Raw genomic sequence first — 22,442 nt, forward strand, 5'->3', positions numbered from 1 at the left:
GAGAATGAAAGCAGAGAGGTGGAACAGGATTGTCTTTGTCTTATTATGATCCTTTAATCGTATTCCTTAAAAATGAAAGATTTATGGTGTGTGTGACTTAAAAGGTGTTAATTGAACCACTTAGTCGCTGCAAATCCCCAAACATTTTTCACCTGTCAGCTCCTGTTTTCCCTCTCAGTCTATCTACAAATGGTTTCCAAGTGAGTGTTAACCCCTTGCTAACACTATCAGGATAAGTGGTGCAGAATGCTTAGCTTGGTCTTTGCTGTGCCAGATCTACTGGATGTACTTTAGGGCACAGAAACCCTTCTTTTTTCTCTGTTTATATTGATTGCTATGATAATCTATTACTTCTCCTTACAAGCCTGACGTTACTTATATCCTTAGGCATTCTCTGGTCTAGCATATCTCAAACAGCAATGTTAAGCTGACCTTTATATTTTTCTACCTACTCAGTAGTTCTAAAGTTTCATCATTAGGGATTATTATTATTATTATTATTTACACAGTGCAGTTACACAGTTTTACACTTCTTCATAGTTCATTTCTAACCAGCCAGACTGGCACCAACCCATCTGCCTTTCTCTCCTACTGCTGATGCTGCCTGTCTGACATGCTCTCAAAGCTGTCTGGATGGAAGAATGCATTTTCAGATTTGGCCCTTTGCTGTATTCTTTCCGCTCTTCTATGATGGCTAAACTTAGATACGTTTCTCTTAAGCTGTCTCCTTGAAGTGCTGGCTTGAATGAAGATAAGATGATGGGAGGAACAGGTTTAAATAGATATGTCTGGGTCAGTGCCTGCCCCCTGCCAATGCTTGGAGGCTGCTCCCAGCCCAGGGCCTCATGCTGTAGCTGTAGGGCTGTGAGCTGCTGCTGCTTCCATCAGTGGTCACCTGGTAGCAGGACTCCAGATGTCAGCTATGGTTATCTCTGGATCGCTGCAGTCCTTGGTGGGCAGTGCCTGCCAGCTGCATTTGGTCCACAGGGAGCCACTTCATCCTCGCAATGAGGCTTCAGGTAAATCATCGACTCAAGATTTGCCTTGCTGTGTGTGCCCAGAGGTGGTAGCATCGACATAATGATGATATCTCCTTAATGATACGTTTGGGAGCAGTACCTACAAGGGCAGAAGATATGCTTTCTAATTAATGACATATTCAGGAAAAGCATTGCCTAAGCTGGATCGCCTCAACCCTTCTTTTAGCACCTGGTGGTACAGGATAATGATTTATATTAAGTGAAACTTGGAAATTTCTGATTGTGAAGTATTGCAAACAGTAGATGGCTGTTACAAGAAATGAATGTCCAAAGGTGAGAACAGGCTCTATGTTGGTAGAGGTGAGCACAGTGGTGTGAGAGATTTGTTGAAAACTGGTTCTTTTGGATGGCCTGCTCTCATTTTAAGTTAGATTAATATGTACAGAAGAGCAAGTCAGAGCTAGAAGGCTTGGATCGCCCAGCGAAGTTTCCTGTTGATGCAAACACTGACAGCATGTTATTTCTTTCACACATTTCTTTCAATTTGTCTCAGAAACCAGCTGGGTTTCTTGCTTCACATTACTCAAATAAACCTGTTGGTGCTACAGTTAAATAGCAGTCAGCTGAGATTAGTGCTTGGTACCCACAGTCCCCTTGTAGTTTTAATATTGGCACCCCCTGTAAATCTGAGCATGGTCAAGAGTAGGACTCCGGAGCTGTGCTAATCAAAGAACAATGGTGTTTGTATTTTTAAACTGCCTTAAGAAAGGAAAAGGATTTTCCCATATTCAAGTGCCCTATTTCTGAGGAAAACAGGATACGAGTATACAGTGGAACCAAGAATTGGCCGTGGTAAAGTACTCCCAAATGATTTCATGCATCTACATCATATTTCAGAGTGCAGCTGCAGTAGTCAAAGGGTGACAGAAAAGTTATGGAATCCTGAACTTTGAGCTGTATCTTTGGTTAAAACTTGGTCCCAAGGCTGTCCTAATCTAGTTAACTGTGTCAGAGTGGTTTGATGACCTGCATGAGCTGGCTCTGTCAGTTCAGTTTCTGCTACATACATAGCAATTGATACCAACTGGCATGCTTTTGTGCCAGATGGTCCAAAAATTGGTGAACAAGTATTACAAATTTGCTTACCTCTGTCACATTTCAGGAGGCAGAGCGGAGGCATAATGCCAGAGCGATATGAATGTGACTTGGCACAATTGTTGCTCCTGTTTTGTCTGCTAGCAGTTAGTTTGTCAGTGGAATTGTCATTTAGATTTTATGCCTACTTAATTTGGTTAAAATATAAACCCATGTAATGCACTTCCCAGTCAGCAGCATCTCCTGAATGGCCCTTAGCAAACAAACTGCTGTTTTCTTCTGGATAAGAAGTGGGCTTTTTATACGGAACTGTATATGTGCCAGGGAGTAAGACTGTTTTGCCTTCCATGCAGCCCTATACTTTGCATGTGTAGCTTTCGTTAGGTAAGTAGTTATCTCTGTAGTAAAAATAAGGCAGTAGCTATTGGCAAAAGGTGAGGTCATCAAACACTAACCTTTCTGTGAGAGTTTTTGAGGACTTAAAGCTAGAACAAGAGCTGTATTAGAAATGAATATATCCAAACAATAAATAACTCAAATCCTAGCACTTTGCTTGCTTAAGTGATGTTGCTCTGTCACTCGCTCTTATATAAAGCTTTTCTCCTAGCTTGTGGAGGAAGGTTTGCTGTTCCTGGTGATTTTTGGTTTTGTCCTTTCTCAAGTGTTTCAGTGGCATGACTGAATGAAATCACAGAACCATCTAGATTGGAGAAGACCTTCATGATCATCAAGTGTTACGTGCTTTTTAAAGCCTAATCACCTGACGTATCACAGGGTATGGTTTCATGTAAAACTGACCTGGCTCTTTATTTTCTTCTTTTAAAGCTGTATCAGCTGGAGTAGTTACCACAAGAACCTGCTAGCCAGCAGTGACTATGAAGGCACAGTCATCCTGTGGGATGGGTTCACGGGACAAAGATCCAAGGTCTACCAGGTAACGTGTAATCAGCAAGCGACACTTCTCTGCACTACAGACTGTGTCTGGGGAGCAGTGTTCAGATTTAGATGCTGCTTCTAGTCCAACTGTAGGTGAAATAGATGCTGCTTCTGTTTGATAGATGTCTTATCCATACAATGTTATTGAGCTGTAGTCCTCTGAGCGAGGCAGCTCTGTCTTCTTGTCACAGCCATGAAGCAGTTGATGTTTTCTTGCCACCAGTCTTGCTGCTGTTTCCAGGTAGGGAGTCTGCACAGGGAGAAATGAGTTCCTGGAACTTATTTGTCTCACCCTTCTTTAGAAACCTTTGTCTGGCTCTCTCCATACCTGTTCCACATCTGTCTTTGTCAAAAGCGTTTTGTGAAATCCTGCAGTGATTACTGTTACAGGTGTTTGTAAAGCAGTAAAGCAAAATGCAGACTTGTGTGGTGAGTCTAGGAGAATGGAATTGTAGGCAGAAGGCTTCCCAGTACGGTCCTGTGTTCAGCAGAGCAGCGTGGGCACATGTGGACTGAGTTCAACAGCGAGACCTGTTTTGTGATAACTTTGTGGTACTTTGTCTTTTTGTGCTATTTGAACACAGTGTTTTTATTTAATAGATCTGAGAGCCTTGAGGTCAGAACAAGGGGGTTGGAAGTAAAGGTGGCCTGGTGGAAAGAGGTTGGAAGTGCTTGCTGTGTGTTGTGTAGGTAGAATACTGCATTGAAACTGGTCTGTGCAGGCAAGCCTTCAGTTCTTCCTTCTTGACAGTTCAGCACAACTTTTAATTCCTACTTAAAGCTTCGTATACTTTTTCATTGTGTTTGAGTCATTTACAGTGTTTGTTTTCATTAATCCTGTACACGTGTCAATTAAAAAGAAATGGTACCGGGCAAAATAAATCTTGTCTGTTTTCCTCACATATACGTTTTGCATTTCTTTGAGACTAAGTAATGAGCCTGGAGAGGACCCAGCTGTTGCTTGTGTTAAAACAAACTAATTTTGCTTCCTATCGAATTACCTGAATTCTTGATTTAGATGTTCAGAGATAAAGGTGCACACACTGACATGTGCCTCACGTATATTAGAATTCCTTTAGCGACTTTGTCTTGGCGAGCTTTTCATGTTATCGTCTTGTTTAAAGGCTTTAAACAAAGGATTTGCCCAAATTTCAGGTTTCATTCAGTGCTTTCGATTCCAACACGAGATATGTCAGTGTAACAAATATAGCCCTTCTGTGCTTTGTGTGCAGGCTTGAAAATGTATGTTTGAGTGGAAAAACACAGGATTCAACACTAGAAGTGTTGTTTAGTAATTCGATATGAAGATGAGAGCTTCCAGGACTTTCTGATAGATGTTCTAAGTGGTTTTGGACAGACGTGTTAATCAGTATTGGGAGACAAAGCTGTATTCTGTTACAATAATTAGCAGCACACATTGGAAAAACAGCCAAATTATAGTGGGAAAATAAATCTTTAACATATATATCTTGAAATCATAATTGCTTCAAATTTCAATATCAGATTGAAAAAAGAACAGTTTTTAGTTCTTAAAAATTGGTGTTCTGCTGTTCTTCCAAGCCATGTTTAGTATAATACAAGCATTGATCTGACTGGGAGAAAAGGTTTTAAGAAACCACCAGAAGGCCTAGGGATAGCCTGACAATTTACAGCAAACAGCATGCGTTTTTCTTTCACTGCTTGATCAGATTACAGCTCACTGCCTTGAAATATGTGTCGTTTTTCTCTAAACAGGAGCATGAAAAAAGGTGCTGGAGTGTTGACTTCAACTTGATGGACCCAAAGCTATTAGCTTCAGGCTCTGATGATGCAAAAGGTATTGTTTTTCTTTTCCCTTGTCTCTGTGCAGAAGACTTACGCTTTCTGCATTCCCTCCTAGGAACAGAAATGTGATCATTCAAGTAGCTGATCCCTCAGCTGCCTTCAGTATTGTTGTTGATGTAGTAACATGTCAAGATACCACCAAACTGTTCAGAACTTAAGAGTGAGAGAGCCTTTATTGGGATTAAGATTTCTTGGTGTGACATTCAGTTTTAGGGTAACATACTCTCTCGCCATCATCTTCCAGAGCACTAAAGAAAACTAGGTGTGTTTTAACATTAGTTAAGCTTGTTGAGTTAAAGCCTCAGGGCCTTTCAGAAGAACAGCATGTATTTGTGTTCCAGAAATTAGGTTGTCAGGCAAGATGCAGACACTGAACAGCAGCAGGCATTTTTACCTATAGTTCTGAACATTAAATGTCCTGCACGGCAATAAGCATCTCTCTTTCACAACGTGCAGGGTGTTTTTCAGAGCTTAATGGGGTTGGGCAGAGTGGACTCAATGGGGTTATTGGGAGCAACTCTCAACTTTCCATACTCAAAGATCCATTGGTTAAAGAGATTTTGAAGAACCCTTAAGGCAATTCTTTCCCAACCTAGCTGGTAGGTGAACGTTCCTCTTCTAAGAGTCAGGAAACATCTAAAGAAGGGGGATGGCACTGAGGAATCTGTAACACGTGTAACATACTTCATCCCTAATGAGCAAGATTTTATCTATAGTGTGTTTACAATAACAAATTGCTTATCAAGCAAAAAGAGCTTTAGAGTTCCTTTTGTAGTCAGTGGAGGTGAACTCTGCTAGATGGGCTAACAGAGCCCTGGTCAGAGCTGTTCATGATTTGCTTTGAAATGATAACTTTTGCACAGCAATTAAACCTCGAGAACCTCTTAAATGCTTTTAAAAACTGTTTCAAAAGAAAGCTGTATTAGTGTTCATCAAATGCATTTAATCCTGTTCACGTCACTGGCAATTTCATTTAGAAAATGTAGCTTTAATAATTATTTTATATATAAGATTCTTTTTAATATGTATATTTTTTTGCACTTTCCCCCTTATGGTTGATAGTCAAGAGTGTTTTGTGTGTGCCTAAATGCAGTGTGAACGTTCACCTTGCAAATTATCTGCCTTTCCATCACTTTGCTCCCCCCTCATGCTGTGCATTTAAAGAAGCTTATCTACTAGGTAGACTCGCATTTATTAGCATGCTAACAAGTTGTCCAGTTGTGGAAAGCCAGCCGCAAGCAGAGCTCTTGTCTCTAACTTGACAGTTCACTTCTTCAGTAATAGTTTTTAAGGGCGGTGTTTACTTAGATATTATTGAAATAAAGGCTGCAGATCCACATAAATGGCATTTCAATCCTCAAAGGTCTTTTTGAAGGTATGTTGGTGAGGTTTTTTAGTGAATAGAACTGGCCTGGAACACTTTATCTTTTACCTCCACCACGGTTTGCCTGTGATTTGCATACAAAACAAGAACATAAATGGATTTCTGTGTGAGTGTTAGAAATAAGCACCGCTTTTAAGTCGTTTCAGGTACAAAGCAATAGTAGTAAATATCCAAATTGAACTGTCATTGGTGTCCAACTTTGATTTCACATAAAAAGGGTTGAATTTGAGGAAAATGTAACCCCTACGAATGGTCTTGAAGATTAAGGACATATTTGGCCAGGTGCAGTATCTGGTGGGAAATACAAGAGCTCCATACTCTTCCTGTTCTCTTCTCTGCTTGTGCAAGGCCACTCTTGGCTTTCTAACAAGAAATTTCACTGTTGATAGATATTGGTGTGACCAGGACAATTGGAGCTGATCTCTCCATGTTTCTCTAGAAGGCATGGCTGTAAAATTTTTCTGTCAAGTGTTCAGGACAAGCCAGCAAAAAAAAGTTGACAGCTTAGCCAGTTCTTTCTGCTTACCTGTGTATCTGCCTGTCCCTTCTCAGTCTTTTCAAGTTGGAAGCTAATTTTTAAAGCACTCTGTATCCTCAGTAGATATATTTGGGAAAGCAGGTCTTAGATTAATAATACTGTCATTGGTGCTTCACAACTGTCTCTGCCAGGGCTCAGACGCAGCAAAGAGGATGCTAATAAATGAAGTGTCACAAAGGATAAAATGCTTCTGATACAATAAGAAACAACATCTTCAGGTCTTGGGTCCTGCATCAGCTTCTTCATTAAATGAACATAATCCAGGATGCTTATTTGTGGTAGATCTTTGTACTTTAATAGTAGGTAATGAGAGCGTAAAAGCATTAATGCACTTGAAATAGCTACCATATGCATGAAAACATCATTTTGTCTATGGTTGTTATGCACTTCCCTCTTAAAGTGGCAAAGGTAGTTGAGTACATCTATAGAGACCCAAAGGTGCATGCCACCTAGATGGCAGTCAGCAAAATTAGTGTTTACTTACGATGCAAACAGCCTAGGGAAACTGCATGGCCCTACTTTCAGCTCTTTTATTCGCATAATAATGGCAGGAGCTGTGATTCTCATGTAAGTAAGAAAGGGTGAAGTTGTGCTCTTTGAGCAAAGGTAATTTAATTTTGTGACAGCATACAGTCGATATTGAAGTGCTGGGTAGTGCTGGAGCTAGTGCAGACTTGCAGCTCTTCCTTAACCCAACATTGCTACAAGTTCTGGGCTGAGAATGTAGTTTAGTGGTCAAAGTCATGTTAGTGAATGAGATAATGAGGCAAAGTATTACCTGTTGGTGTGCAGGGAGAATTTAAATCTTCACTGAGGCAGTTCTGGAGTGATCAAGTCTGTATTCCTTGTTCTGATCTTTTTGAAGCTCTCTGATGCTTGCAGAGACGCTAGCAATACTGACTAATTAAACTACAGAAGGAGTGTTGGCTTTGTGTCCTTTCTTAGCTGAAGTCCCTTCACTATTTCCAGCTCAAAACGGGGACCTCCAGCAGAACAGAAGCAGCTGTGAGGGTACTGATGACTGCAGGTCAGAGCATGTTTCCAGCTGTGGTGAGGATATCAGAGGTTTGTTTGGTGCTTCATTTTGAATGATACTTAGCTCCTTCAGCTTCTACTGACTCTCAGTGGAGTTTTAGGTGTTTACAGCTCTTAAAATATCAAGCTGAACTTTCAGCTCATTCGTTTTCCTGGCTAATAGCAGTTCAATAACTTCCTGGAGCTTTCAGGTCCATTGTATTCAACTGGGAGTGTCTCAAAAGGTCAAGATGATGCTGACAGGTAAAGTGGCAACCCAGATACCTGACTGACAGTCTTAAACTTTCTGTGTGTAGGAAGGAAATACCTCGCAGTCATTGCCTTCTAACAATCAGGAGTTTAAATCACACTCCTGACCTTACCATCAGTGTGCTGATTTCATACATCAGCCTCTTCGGCTATTGCAGTGCAGGCTTCCATCTCCTTTATTAGTTAGTGTTTGGTCTATGGAAGATTAATTTATAAACTGACACAGTTGGTTCTGAGCAAAAATAATCTTAAAAAGGTACAAACATTTGAAAAGGCGAAGGCTGTTCCAGAAGCATCTTCTTCTTTGTGTGGTGAGTAGTAGCCACTTGGCCACTTAGAACTGTACCTGTCAGCAGCAGCAATACTAGGAAGTGTGCTCTGAGAACATGTGTTGTAGAAATAGTCAATCTCAGATGGTTGTTTGTCTCATCCACACAATTCAAAGTGATAAAGACATCTGTGTATTGTATAATTACTGCCTCGACCTCAGTGCTGAAAGCTACAGTAAATAAACTCTTATGAATTATGCTTTATTAAACTGTCAGTTCTTTATGAAAAATAATGGACAGTTGCAGGTAGAACTTGACAAGTTTCATTATGAGTTGTTACACGTTGCATACATCCTTTTTTATGGCACTGACTAAGATATAATTGGAGCCTGGTGTATCCCACAGCAGCCAGATCACAGAAATTGCTGCAGACTCTAATCTGCATCTGTCAGTTGCGACGAATATTATGATGGCTTTGAACACACAGGTTGACTCTCCTCTAGATAAATGACTACACAGTGTGACCTGAAGACTGGAATGGAAAAAACCTGAAGCTGAAATGGTAGCCCTCGCATAACTTCTGCATCAAAACTGAGACCAAATGGCTCTTTAGTAGAGGTGGTTTCAAGAAGGGACTTGGCTATGTTGGAGACTGCTATAAATGTCAGGGGAAGCTGGAAGGCTTCAAGATGAGTCTGTTTGCTTTTATTCCTAGATTTGGGAAGAACACTGCTCTAAATTGTGAGAACATTTAACTTTGCTGCATACCTCAAGTTTAAGCAGTGTTGTCTGCCAGCCGTGTCTTCAATAATGACAGCATTGTTTGCTTCCTATACTGTCACATTCATAAATGTGACGTCCTCTACTGGCACTGCAACTTTGAGTGTATATTTCGTTCATTAATACAAAATACTAGTGTTATATTACAGTGCAGAATTATCTTTTCTAGCTTTGTGCTTCTCTTCTGTCCCCCAGTATGACATACAATGGAGGAGTTATACCTTCCAGTCTGATCTGGGTAGAAAAGAACATCTTAATTGATGTTTACAAGGTTGTTTGTTTTATTTACAAACGTGGCTAGATGTTTAAGGTGAACATTATGGCTCAGGTAAATAAGGATAGATTTATTGCTGAAAACCAACAGCAGTGTGGGTGCTGTTTTCATTGGATTTTATGTAATGGCTTTATGTACATCCAGTATGCATCAATGTTTGTGTTTTTTGTTGTCTTCGTGCTTCCTTGTAATGGTTCCAGGCAGCTGTCAGATGCCAGCACAGGGCTGTATTTGAAAATGATTTGTTGGTGTGCTCTGAGCAGTTGTGTATTTCCTCTGTTCCTAGAGCCATTCCCTAAGGTGTGATCAGACATTGCCAGCTTTTCATTAATAACAATACTATTAAGAAGTAGGAGCACTGGAATGAACCTGCCAACATTCCTTCTTTTCCTTGACTTAAAATACCCTCAGATAATCCACACAGGATTGCTTTTCCTTCAGAGCTCCAGGGATTTGAATGACCAAGAGAACGTATAGAGGAGTGCTCTGCAAGTGGAAGGGACTCACCATGAGAATACTTATTTCACTAACATGCTGACTATAGTGGGAAACAAGATTCCTGCTCTTCTTTGCCATTTTTACTTACACCTTCACCTCCGAAGCAAACTTTCTGTCAAGAGATGGCCACAGATCTGAAGAAACCCAACAGGGTCTTGGAGCTTTTATGGGGTTTAAGCCTTTGTGCATCTCCTACATGCTCAGCTCTTGGCTTTAGCTTGCTCTGCCTCAGAACACAGTTCATGATGCTTGAGTACAGCACAACTTGCTGCAGACTTAAATCAGCCTTGCTGACACTTGCATGCTGCGTGCAGGGCATCTGTACCTTTGCTAATTGTGTACGTTTTCCAACTGTATCTTCAGCTCCATTAAAAGCAGTGTGGTCGTTGGTCGGTGTGAGCAAAGTGACTGTCCTCTTCTGTTCTGCCCTGTTCCATTTGAAGTATTGCATCCAGGCCTGGGACCCTCTGCACAAGAAGGATGTAGAGCTGTTGGAGCAAGGCCAGAGGATGGGCCACAAAGATGCTCAGAGCAAAGGTGGAGCACCTTTCCTATGGAGGAAGGTTGAGGGAGCTGGGCTTGTTTAGCTTGGAGAAGGCAAGGCTCCAGGGTGACTTCATTGTGGCCTTCCAGTACATAAAGGGAGGACCACTGGAAATCTAGGGAGGGACTTATTATAAGGGCATGTAGGAATTAGGCAGTGGTTAATGGGCTTTAAACTAAAAGGTAGGTGGAGGTTAGATACAAGGAAGAAATTCTTCACAGTGATAAGGTGCTGGTTCAGGCTGCCCAGAGAAGCTGTGGGTGCCCCATCCCTGGAGGTGCTCCAGGCCGGGTTGGATGGGGTCCTGGGCAGCCTGATCCTGATGGGCGACAGCCCTACCCATGAGAGGGGTATTGGAACTAGAGGATCTTTAGAATCCCTTCAAATTCAAACCATCTGTGATTCTATTTTAAGAGTAAGACTGACCACGTGGGGAGCACTTATCACTTCATCTTTGAGGTTAAATGATGCTTGAAGTTTTTGTGGATAGTAGAGAAAGCTAAATTTTGAAAAGCCACTGGTGTTTTCTGTTGATCTTCCTGTGAAGCACTGTAGTACTTTTGGGGAAGAGCTTGTTCTGTACAACATAGTTTAATCAGTGTTCACACAGCAGTGTTGAGAAACAGTAGAGTTCTTTGTACCAAGGAAATATATCATCATAGGAAGCTAGCATACTGATTTCTTTTCTGTCTGTGCCAGTTTCTTGAGAATAAAACAAGTTGTTCTTACTCGCTTGTGTTTAAGCATACAATTAGGTGCATTTATTAAGTGCAAAGCAGTTCTGCCTTGGAGCATGGAGTTCTGTACATCTCAGCAAGGGAACAAAGAACAAAAGGGGGTATAAACCTTCCTGCTCGTGGTTATATGGATCTGCAGTCCAGTCATCTTAAATGTTGAGATTATAATATAACAGTGAGTCATCTGTTGTGCACCCATCACCTGCATGGGACATGCACCTTCAGCACCTCCTGAGTGTATGGGGATGAGTGGAGTATTGGTGTACCTGGGAAAGCTGTCAGGCTCAGCAGCCATCAGTTAGAATCTAGCCATTTCTAGTTGTTAACATCTTGGCAAATGAGTTTGTTTGTCATCTTAATTTTGAAGGTGATTCCATACTTTTCAGATGAAGTTGGGTCTTTTTGCTTACTAACTTCTTTTTCTGTTTCTCTAGTGAAGCTGTGGTCTACCAATTTGGACAACTCCGTAGCAAGCATTGAAGCCAAGGCGAATGTGTGTTGTGTCAAATTCAGCCCTTCTTCTAGATACCACCTAGCCTTTGGCTGTGCAGGTAGGTGAAAGGATCCTTGAGCAAAGAGGTATTGTTTCTTCCTTCCTTTAAGCTTCTTCTTTCTTGAGCTTGGCTGCTATTCTTAGGAGTGTAGTATCTTTGCAGTTAAAATGTCTCTGAGTAAAGCTTTTCAAATGTGCAGTCACCCTGAAGACATTGTGATACCTGAGTGTCAACTCCTTCCTGCAGCCTGACTTTTTAATTTGCCTGTGTATCAGAGAAAAAAAACTCGTGAAAGCAAGAGGCACAATGTGTTTATTGAGATAGCTACCAAGCAAATCACAGCTTTGTGAGTCTTGAAGCAAGGTTGAGCGTGTTAACATGGTGATAGTTGTCCTTTCAAATTTACAGCATTGCTTAGAAATAGTAGAAAACCATACTGGGAGTTTCAACTGGTTTTACCTGAGGCGTGCTGTAGAACAGTGGCCGTGCATGTTTCCCATAGCTGCAGATATGATTCCTGTTCATGGGTTGATGTTTTCCTAGGTTGAGTAAAGCGTTAATGTTAATGGCTTTGGGGGTTTCTTGATGTCACTGGGAAAGGCACAATATGACTTCTATTCTTTTAGATTAAATAGGTTTTGCTGTTTGTACAAAGACTTGAAAGCAGAGCGGGTATCACTTCAGGAGGAAACTGTATTGTGCTACACATGCAGCAATTGAAACTTAGAGGTACATATAAATGTTTAACCAACTCTGCATTTCCCTTCTCCTCAGGGAGTTTTAATGTGCTTGTAACTAGATGTTCTGATGACACTTGCTATCTCTGGACTTTGGGAGATATGTTGATCGCGTTCTTGCAATCGCTACTTTGCCATTTTTCTTTAGGTGTTCCAATTTCCAGACTGGTTATGCTTAGAATTGACTCTTAGGAGGAAAAAATACATTTGCATTTTGATACACTGCAAAAAATGGATTCAAGTTGGAGTGTAAAATATTGACTTGCTTGACAGGCATCTTGCTGAAGGTTAGTGAATTACATGCAAGAATAGAATTGAATTATAATACCTACTAGCAGCATTTGAATGAAAGGGGCTATCTGTGAAAGGCTCTTGGGAACGATGAGAGCACTAGCTCCAAATGGATCAGCTACTGATTAAAATAGATATGTAACAGCACCATGAAGCAGAATTCTTCCTGATAAATCAGTGACTGGGATTCTTTTCCACCTGAAAGGCAGAGGAGAGGATAAGGCACAGATAAATCTATGAAGGTTTTTGAAGCTGTAGGGGCACATGGGATGAAAGCAGATTGTGTGTCTGAATCTATCAGGCCATGCTCATACCAAATTAAAACCACACTTGTCTCGTCTTGTTGGGGAAAGAGGCATTAGTGGACATTAGGGGTTAAGTGGAAGCTTCGTATCACCACATGTGCTTTATTGAGGTTGAGGTAGCTGAGGGTAAAATGGTATTTGTAGTAGGGAAGAGCACGTAGGAGGAAGACAGACGATATTTGTTGTAAAAAGTAAAAGCATCTTTACCACCAATTAGCATCTTCTTGGTGCTTGGCAATTAAGTCTAAATAAAAAGCAAAATGGATATTTAACAGTGGTTGTGGGAGCAATTACGTGGACTAATTGTACTGGTGGGAATGATTTCCCACAAAAGAATTTTAATTAATCTTTCAGCAATAAATACGAGTGGGGGGAAAAAAAATGCCAGATGAAATTAACCAAAAAAGAGGGATCTTAAAAGCTGGTTTTATTTCTAAAGTAAAAATTTGAAGTAAAGAAATTAGTTTATTTTTCTCTATAGTGAGTATGAAAGCAGGCACTCTCCTGTTTAATGTGTTATGACAGAAGTAGTTTTTTCCTTCTCCATCAGTTTGAACTGATCTTGTTTACTAATTTCATTGAGTCCGTGGAAGAAAAACAACAGTGTAACTTGTGAACACCGTGTTTGTCACGTGGGCTGTACAATTAACAAAGAGAGAGAAAATCTGGTTTCTTTAAACAGTGTTTAAAAAGGAAATAGGGATGCAGAGGTTCCTGTTACCTGTCACAGAAATAAAGATGGGTAGTAGAAAACACTGATTCATTAAGAACTATAATGGGCAGTTTTAGGAAGTGGGCTTGTCTCTGCATTGACTTGCTTAGGTGCTCAGAGGAGTTTCAGTGATGAGAATTCATGTCAACTACTGTCCCAATGATTTTTTTCAGTGATAAAGGAGCCCTGATTTCCCAACACTGCCCACCCAACAGAACTGGGTGCAGTGTTTAAGCAGAAGTGCTGCTCCTGTATGTGCTTCGTAGTGTTGGTTTGATGGAACTTGATGCTGTATTTGCGTGCATGTATGTGTGTATATATCCTTACAGCTTAGAACTTAAGAGGCAATTGATGAAATGGTTGGTGGGGAAAGTATGTAATATTTGAGGTATAAAAAGATGGTGTGGGTTGGTTTAATTGTGTCATAATTCAATTACTAAATGCATATCTTCCATTCCCCCTTTCTCTGTACGTGGGATAGGTTGTGAATTGGTACCCTTGCTTTAGTAATGCAATTTTGACTGCAAGTCTAGGATTTCGCTATTCGTCTTTAGGTTGTTGGATGTTGCTCTGCACAAGTTCATGCGTTATCTCCATATGAAGTGTCCTCCTTTAGAGTGAAGTACTGGCTTGGCTTCAAGTAGATGCTGCAGAAAACTGCTTTAGTTGCTATTACAGTTGCAAATCCCAGTATTCCCATCTTAGATGGATGATAGATGTTTCTTTTCTGGACTCTTTACTCCAAAAGCTTTCAGATGACCAAAAGATCATTTCTGTGTCTTAAAACAAAACAAGCAAGCAATACACTGGAAGTAGAACCTAAAATAGAGAAATAGGTGTTCAGTTTAGGAAATAATTGTCTTAAAATTTGACAGGCCATTCAGGTGAGAAGAAAGCTATCACATCAGAACTGCAACCTGATGGAATCCATTGCAGTGGAGAGGGGCCATAAAGAAGAAAAGATCCCTTTTGTCTATTCCTTTCATAAAAGATTCTATTTGCATGCTTACTGTGTTGAAACATTGTGCGGTATAAACTGTAATCACTGACAAATATAAAATCAGGTAATTTTGTGGTCTTTTCCTCTTTTTAAAAATAGGTGGGTCTTTATACTGAAATTAGCCGTATAAGTCATGGCCAAAGGTTGTTACTGTTCTGCTTCAGCAATAGCATTGATACCCTCAACCCATATAGTTTTGAGCAGTACTGTTTCCTTGCTTTTAGGGGAAAAATTGTGAAAAATGGGCTGCAAATGTATACAGTTGGCAGCTTGAAAGTCCAAGTTATGCAGTCTGGGTGAGATCAGCTTGTCTTACTATCTCCAGTGAGCTAAGCACAGCTATTGATAGCAGCAATGCTTTATTCCCAGCATGCTGTAATACCGTCAGCAGCTACTGCTGACCTTTTATTTCCCATATATTATGCGGAGATCAGATCATCAAAACTTTGAATTCCTGAGTTCTTGCACTAGATTCATCATCATCTTTCATGTGGTTTTTTTCTCCATGCAGGACCCATAAATGTGGCAGGTTGAACTGGGGATGAGAGGGGCTCCTCAGCACTACACAGCCACAAAGCAGTCTACCTGCTTCCCAGGAGTTGTACAAACAAGTGGAAGCAGCTGATGAGTATACATAGACAGAAGTGCAGCGGAACATGTGCATCATGTTCAGAGCTTAACATTTTGGTGGGTTAGTTTCAACCTCAGTCAGATATCACTGCGTTGTCACAATCTGTTGACAGTGTAGATTCAGGTGTACTGACCCAGAAAAGCATTGGGCACCACTCATTGTGCTGGTAGTAATGCTTACATAAAACTACAGCCTCAGAGGTTGAGGTTGTCTACACTGGGGTGGAGTCTCTTCCCCACTCTCCGGCTTCTCCGCCTATTCCTGTCCATGCATTCATTCCCCATTCTGTCCCTTTTCCTTATTCCCTTCCCTTCTTGTACAATGCTGCTGAGCAAGAGCGCTTCCCAAGTAGCTGCTTGTCCTTCCCAGATGACTTTGCCCTTGTCCAGCAGGTTTTGCATGCTATTTAAAAACACTTTTCTTGCACCATCTTCAGCATTACAGAATGGCATCATACTCTGGCTTTGAATGCTGTAGCCTTTCGTTCCTTGTTGAAAGGCCACGAAACTAATGATTCTGATTCACAGCGTACAACTTGAAAAAGGACTCCTTGTTGCTATGTCAACCGTTTTGTTTTGATTTTTTTTCTTTTCAACTGTATCCCCACCTCTTAAATTCCCTGCGCAGCCCTGATGCACTTCGAGTTCAAGGTCACGTGTGGTTTTTTAGTCAGTACCATTCAATTTTGCTAATGTACCTGATGCCCGAGCAGGACTGCATCGAAGACCATCTTTGTCCAGTGAAATATTGATTTTCTTGCTGCAGTAACTGGAGGGAGTGATTTCTCTTTTCCCAATATCTTTGTGTAGAGCCAGCCTTTCATGCTGCCTGAGATCTGGGTGACTTGCCTGCCTTGTCACTCATCTCAGAAGAATGATGTGATATTAATGACCAAGAAAGCAGCATGCCTTTTTGGAAGAGAATTAATGTTTTCCAGCTGAAAGCAAGGTCTTACCTTAATAGATTCTCCTGGGTAAGTACTTCGCTCTACTGAAAGCCAGCAATGACTCAGAAAGGATCTATCTGTGTGAAAATGTGATATGTTTAGGGTGGAGTTAAGCAACTTCTTTGAGCTTAAGCTATAGGATTGCCTTTAGCTTTTGAATCGAGTTTGGTATTCAAAGGCACGGGCTAAGGTTAGGCATTTCTTTGAAGCATGTGGATAAAGTTCACAGCAGCACAGAAAATTCAGCCTTTATGGAACTGGTGCAGCATGCAGCAGTCCAGGACTTGCCTGTAAATTCTGTTGAGCTGGACCTGCAGGGTATCTTACCTTTTTAAGGGTATTCAGTGAGTTTCTTCTAGTCTGTAATCTCTGAGGCTATTGACAGGGAAAGATGGGGGCAAGGCCATGCTTTTCCAAGTGCATGCCTGACATAGTATGGCTTAAACTAATTCCAGAAACTGTGCCAAGTGTTTCATTTGTTGCAGGCTAGGAAAGCATCTGCAGCCCTTCTTCAGTCTTCTAAGGGTCCCTTGAGGGAAGGTGTCTGTGTTTGACATGGTCTCACACAACATCTTTGTTATGAAACTTAGAAAATGTGGGATAAATAAGTAGATGGTGCATTGAGCTGACTGGCAGAGCTCAGAGGGTGGTCATCAGCAGCACAGAGACTGGCTGGAGGTATAACTTGATCATCTCTTTTGGTCCTTTCCAGCTCCTATGATTCTGTGGTTTCAGCCAATGGTAGTAATCATTTGTCTGAACTGATAGTAATTAATCTGGGGGAAGCGCTGAGCTTAGTAAGATTGTTTAGTTTAGAACACTGTATTGAATGTTTCTTTTAAAAGTGATCCCTCTTCATAAATGCTGGAATGTAATATAAATTGAAGTATCAAACTGCCTTCTGTCCTGATGCCTGTCCAAAGACTGTCTTTCTGGCTCAGATTTCAGACGTGTAAGGTAGATCTGCACCTGTTCAGAACTGGGAAATGGAGGAACTGCAGCCATACCATGTTACTTAAACCAGTGCTGTGTAAACTGACCTGCCTGTGTGGGCACAACAGAGAGATGCCAGCTCAGCCAGGCACTGTGCAGTGCCTTTAGATCAGGCTGGGACAGGAAAAAAAACCCAAAACCCATTTACAGGCATGAAGAAGGTGTTGTATATACAGATTTCAGGACTTAAAGCTTATTTCACGTTATTTACACAGAAAAAGTCATCTCAGATTCACTGGGTCAATACATACATTGCAGTACATAGTGAATACCACTACAGAGACCTACTGGGAGGTACCAGACTATCCAAGAGATCATCACACTTCAGTGCCAAGTGAACGAATGAAATGAACTTGAGAAGCTCCATTTGATTCTCTGGAGAAAAGGATAAATCTGCCATTAGCAAGAAACGAGCTTTCTTATTGTTTGCTTAAATATTCTTTTCCCCAACATTTTGTCTTACAACCAGTGCTGAAATCATTTAGTCAACACTACAAACTTCAAATTAAGATTGAAATAAGCCTTGAAATTGAGAAACAGAATAGGCAGCTCTGAGATTCATCTTTTCCTCCCAATGTCAAATTGCTCTTGCTAGGACTTTTTGCTCTATTTCTAAGCGTTGAATTTGCTTCAACCTCAGTTTCCAAAGCTGCAGTTTGTTTCTGATGGCTGAATTTAAAGGAATTACTTATTTGAATGACATCTTCTCTAGTGCCTCATTGTTGTACCTCCTTTTCAAACTGCTTACAGGTTTTTATTTGAGGACAGTGTACAATTGGACTTAGACAACACAGAGTACCTTTTCCATACAAACTGGTGAAAATTGTCACCTTGTTTAGGAAGAAATCTGCAACATACAAATGCAGTGTGATCTGTTTTCTAGAAGGCTCCATTCCACAGTGTCTGAACATCTGGAGATTGCCCATGTTTTGTAAGAGGAGAGTTTCAAGATGCTTGGCCTAGATTGTGAGGAGCTTGTCTTCAGTTCCTACTGTTAGACACTTGCATCTCAATTTGGTGACAAAAAGAAAGGCTGTAGATGTATGTACACATCCAATTGTCCTTCCTGTGGGTCATTTCATTGCCTAGTTACGTCATAGATTGCCTCTTTTCCACATTGGATTCCTGTGTATTGTCATGTACTTCTTCCATACTTATTTTCTCATCTGCATTATCTACCATATCTTCAGGGTTTTGATTGAAGCACTCCAATCTGAAGTCTGAGTGTTAGTGATTGTGACATAATAATATCTTTAATATTCATCATCTCTTCCAACAAGACGGGAATCTACTTTGATGGCCATTTAAGCGATGAGTGAGATCACCACCTCCAAAACCTCAGAGGAGGAGGCTTGTATCTCCTCAGGCCAGACAGGCACAGCATAGTGCTGGGCACACATCAGGTTTGGCTGAGAATTAGACAAACCTGTGTCCTCAGTTGAACATTGTAATGCCTATTGCAGCAACCTGCACTTTTCCTAGAACCAGTTTGGTTGCTCTGAAGCTTGTGTGGTGGTTCTTGTGTGATGTTTGCTGATATAATAGAAATCCTAAAGCTGTTGCTCCATAAACATGCTAATAAAATCTTAGGGAGGATGTTCCTTTTCATATCTATCTTTTATAGTGTATCAGGCCTTCACCTGCATGAAGTTGTTGTCTTGGACCTTGTGGTCAGTGTAAGCCTGACTACCACCTTCCTCACTGCTCCATGACCTCCAATGCTTTGAGGGAATTAGTAACAAGACTTTTGTTTTGCACTAAGGTCAAATGTTGCGTGCAGCAAGTACATTGAATCAGGAGAGATCTGCTCAGCAAATGAGGTGGTACCGATGGCTTTGATGGATGTAGCCAGCAGTCTTTGTACAAGACTTCTGGTGCACCTGAGACAGTTCAGATCTTCAGACATGTATCTAAATTATAGCATGGGTTGGGGGACTTCTTACGATTAAATTACTTAACATATTCTGGGTGTCATGAAAGTCATTTATGGTCTTTGAAGTATATGAATTAGTGGATATAGTCATACACATCCATTGTCAAGAAGAAGAGTTTGAATAAGAGTCTGAACAGCAGATTTCTGCAGGTCTGCTATTGTCTTCATTAGTTTTGTAACACTGACAGATCTGCCTTATCTTTACTGAGTATTTTGGGTTTTTTTCCAGCAATCTGATATAAGAAAAACTTTGAATTGCACACAGACCATCTATCCCTTACTCCTATGAGAAATCTCTGCAGTTCTTTAAAGCCATGAAGGTCAAAGTTGCAAAGGAGTTCAAGAGAAGTCTGTTTTGCTCCCCTTCCCACCTCAACTATTTTTCTCAATGGATTAAGATCTCTAAAGCTTTATGTCTCTTCCCTCTCCCCTTAATATGGGACAAGTTACTTAGTGGAGGCTTTATGGGCTGAGGCTTTAGACAAGTCAATAAAAAACGTCCCCGGTGCATAAAGACCATTCTCCATACCTTGGCAAATGTCATCTGTATCTTCAAGCCATAGGGAATCTGTCGAATCCAAAGGTTAAAAAATAGGTGGCAGATCCCATCAAGGCTGCTGTTCCCTTTTTCTGTTCAGCAGAGGGAGATATAGATCTTCAGTGAAATGCTAGTGTTGATATATATTAAAAAAGAAAAGCATTTGGTGTAAGAGATTACAATCAGTGGCTGAAGCAGAGTATCATCCTCCCTGCAGAGCTCTGTCGGCGTATATCATATGCTAACCTGTAGCCCACTGCTGTCACCTCCCTGAGCCTTTCCTTGGAAGAGTGCTTACGTGAGCTATTGGTTTTGCCAGCCATGAGACTGACCCTACCAGTTGTGCTCTATGCAACTGGAGCTCCCTTGAATTCAGTTTGCATGTGGTGAGCCTTTCCCATATTGCTTTTTGTATCATCCAGTCTGCCCTACAGAAGGTTGCTAGGCATTTCCTTCTTCTCAGAACTGCGTTCTGCCTTTGTTTACATGGAGATCAGGGCTGGATTTGTGTGTTGGATTCTTTAAATATGATGGGCAGTTGCCTCCAATAGTGGTCTTTATTACAGCATGAGAAAATGAGATTGTCAGAATGCAGTCATCCCCAAAAACCTGCGTGCCTTCTTCTGCTTTAGAAACTCCCCATAACAGCCCTACTAACATCACTGCTCTGTGTTTTACTTAACAGATAGATTTCAGATTTTGCCACCAGCAAAACAAATCATACGAACCTTGCTTACTGTTGCATAGTCCTCTGAGCCAGGATGTAAGGGAAGAGAACATCAGGGAGCTTCAACCCACAGGGAAAAATCTATTGAGTGCTTTTCCAACCCTGGGCCCTTGGTGGGTGGCTGTTAAATGCTTGTGATGTGTATGAGCTCCCTGGGAGTGCTGTACAGAGGTGTTTGAGACCACTTGTCTAGACAGAACTCAGAGAGCAAACATGAATGAAGCACTGCATCCCAAATCACGTTGGGTGCACACATGAAATACAAAATAAGGACGTTGTTCCAGTTGGCTGCTGCAGAGCAAGGCATTGCTCCTTGAATACCTTGCTGAGTTTCCCCACCAGGGTAAAAGAAAATGGATATCCAGGAAAACTGTTCTTTTCTTTTAAAAAGAAGAGGTAAAACAAATGCTTCAAACGGGTAGTTTTGTTTTAGTTACATAAACAGAATGCTTGTAACTTCAGCAACGGAGCGTTGTGAATATGAAGCTATACCCAGCAAACACTGTAATTGTGCCTGTAACACTGACTGCACTGGGATAGAATTTTCTTTGTTTGTGAGGTCTTTTGATGGGAAGCTATGGACAGGAAAAATAAATAGCAGTTAACTCAGCCTGATGCTGTGATGATCTTCCAGCAGGGAAATGCTGGGATGAAATGGTTTTATCTCTCTTCTCTCCTCGCCATGTGATTTGTCATGCTGCAAGTGCAGAACGCTGCATTCTTCAGCAGAATGCTCCGGATTGTTTTGTCTGCCAAAGGCTCTTTGCTTCAAACTATATCAAACCCATATTTAATCTCTTCGCTTACAGGAGAGGAAATAGTTTGTAAAGAGGGCACTGGTGTCAACTCACTGCTGTTGATATTATCCAATTTCTTCAGGAAATTCTTGTGTTAATTTTTGTTGCAGGGCTTTGTTTTCTTGAATTCAAGTCCATTTTGTTCCCCGTGCTTAACGTGTTGCTGTCTTCTCTCTTTTTTTTCCAAAGCATCTGTTTTCTTTATGTAGTGGAAACTGTCATGTTGTCTTTTCTCCTTGCAATTGCTTGCAATGGACCAAAGCCTGTGTTGAGCCTTGTCCGTTCTGGTCTTATTCTATAGAGTGAAATCAATCTTTTGTAAAGCTTCTTTGGCTGGAAAGTTTTCTTACTATTCTTTCTTTCTTCCATACTCTCTTATACACTGGAAAAGACCAGCCTTCATGTTCCTTAGTGCAGTGGATTATTCCCGGGGCTGGAGCACTCAACCCTATGCTCAAACTCCAGTCTACCTCTCTGTCATAGGGAAAGCTAACTTTCCATCTCACTCCCTTGTAGACCTCAAAGTGCTGTTGTTTGTTGTTACAGACTCTGCAAAAGTTGAAGTTCTGTAGTTCATTTTCCTTTTCCTTCTTTCCTTCTTTCCTTCTTTCCTTCTTTCCTTCTTTCCTTCTTTCCTTCTTTCCTTCTTTCCTTCTTTCCTTCTTTCCTTCTTTCCTTCTTTCCTTCTTTCCTTCTTTCCTTCTTTCCTTCTTTCCTTCTTTCCTTCTTTCCTTCTTTCCTTCTTTCCTTCTTTCCTTCTTTCCTTCTTTCCTTCTTTCCTTCTTTCCTTCTTTCCAACTATAAGAATAAAGTTAATTACACTTAACAAAGGTTGCATGGCAGCACCTCGTGCCACCTCCAGTATGTGGGAGTAAGTAGGCAAAACGTGAAAGATCTGAGATTCCAGAATAATAATAACAAACGGCTTAAGCAAATTTGAATCTTAAATTAAAGGAAATCTATTTTAATGTATTTCATCTTTGAAGCTTGGGCACCGATAGCAGTTTTCTGTCTTATCTCAGATGTCTGAGAAATAGCTACACTTGTTTATTTGGCCCTTACTCAGCTTGCATGTTATGTGCACTGGTCCTTACAGAAAAGTCATCTTCAGTGTAATGCAATATAGTGCACCATATGACAGTGTACCACAGTTGATGTGAGCTTATTTTAAGATCAGGATGTTGTCCCTTTTGAT

The 22,442-nt window shown here is 40.9% G+C and overlaps 1 protein-coding gene across 2 annotated transcripts in view; it reads left to right on the forward strand.

Annotated features, from left to right (window-relative positions):
• Positions 1-22,442, forward strand: part of COP1 (COP1 E3 ubiquitin ligase) — a 119,699-nt gene that overhangs the window by 56,320 nt on the left and 40,937 nt on the right. For both annotated transcript variants that reach the window (XM_015869783.2, XM_085510957.1), the window contains exons 13-15: positions 2,901-3,009; positions 4,746-4,827; positions 11,578-11,694. In XM_015869783.2, coding sequence (XP_015725269.2) covers positions 2,901-3,009; positions 4,746-4,827; positions 11,578-11,694 — 308 coding nt within the window. The remainder of the gene's footprint in view (positions 1-2,900; positions 3,010-4,745; positions 4,828-11,577; positions 11,695-22,442) is intronic.

This window comes from Coturnix japonica, chromosome 11 (assembly GCF_054131305.1).
Source record: "Coturnix japonica strain WE chromosome 11, WE-NBRP24, whole genome shotgun sequence".
In the NCBI taxonomy this organism is placed as follows: Eukaryota; Metazoa; Chordata; class Aves; order Galliformes; family Phasianidae; genus Coturnix; species Coturnix japonica.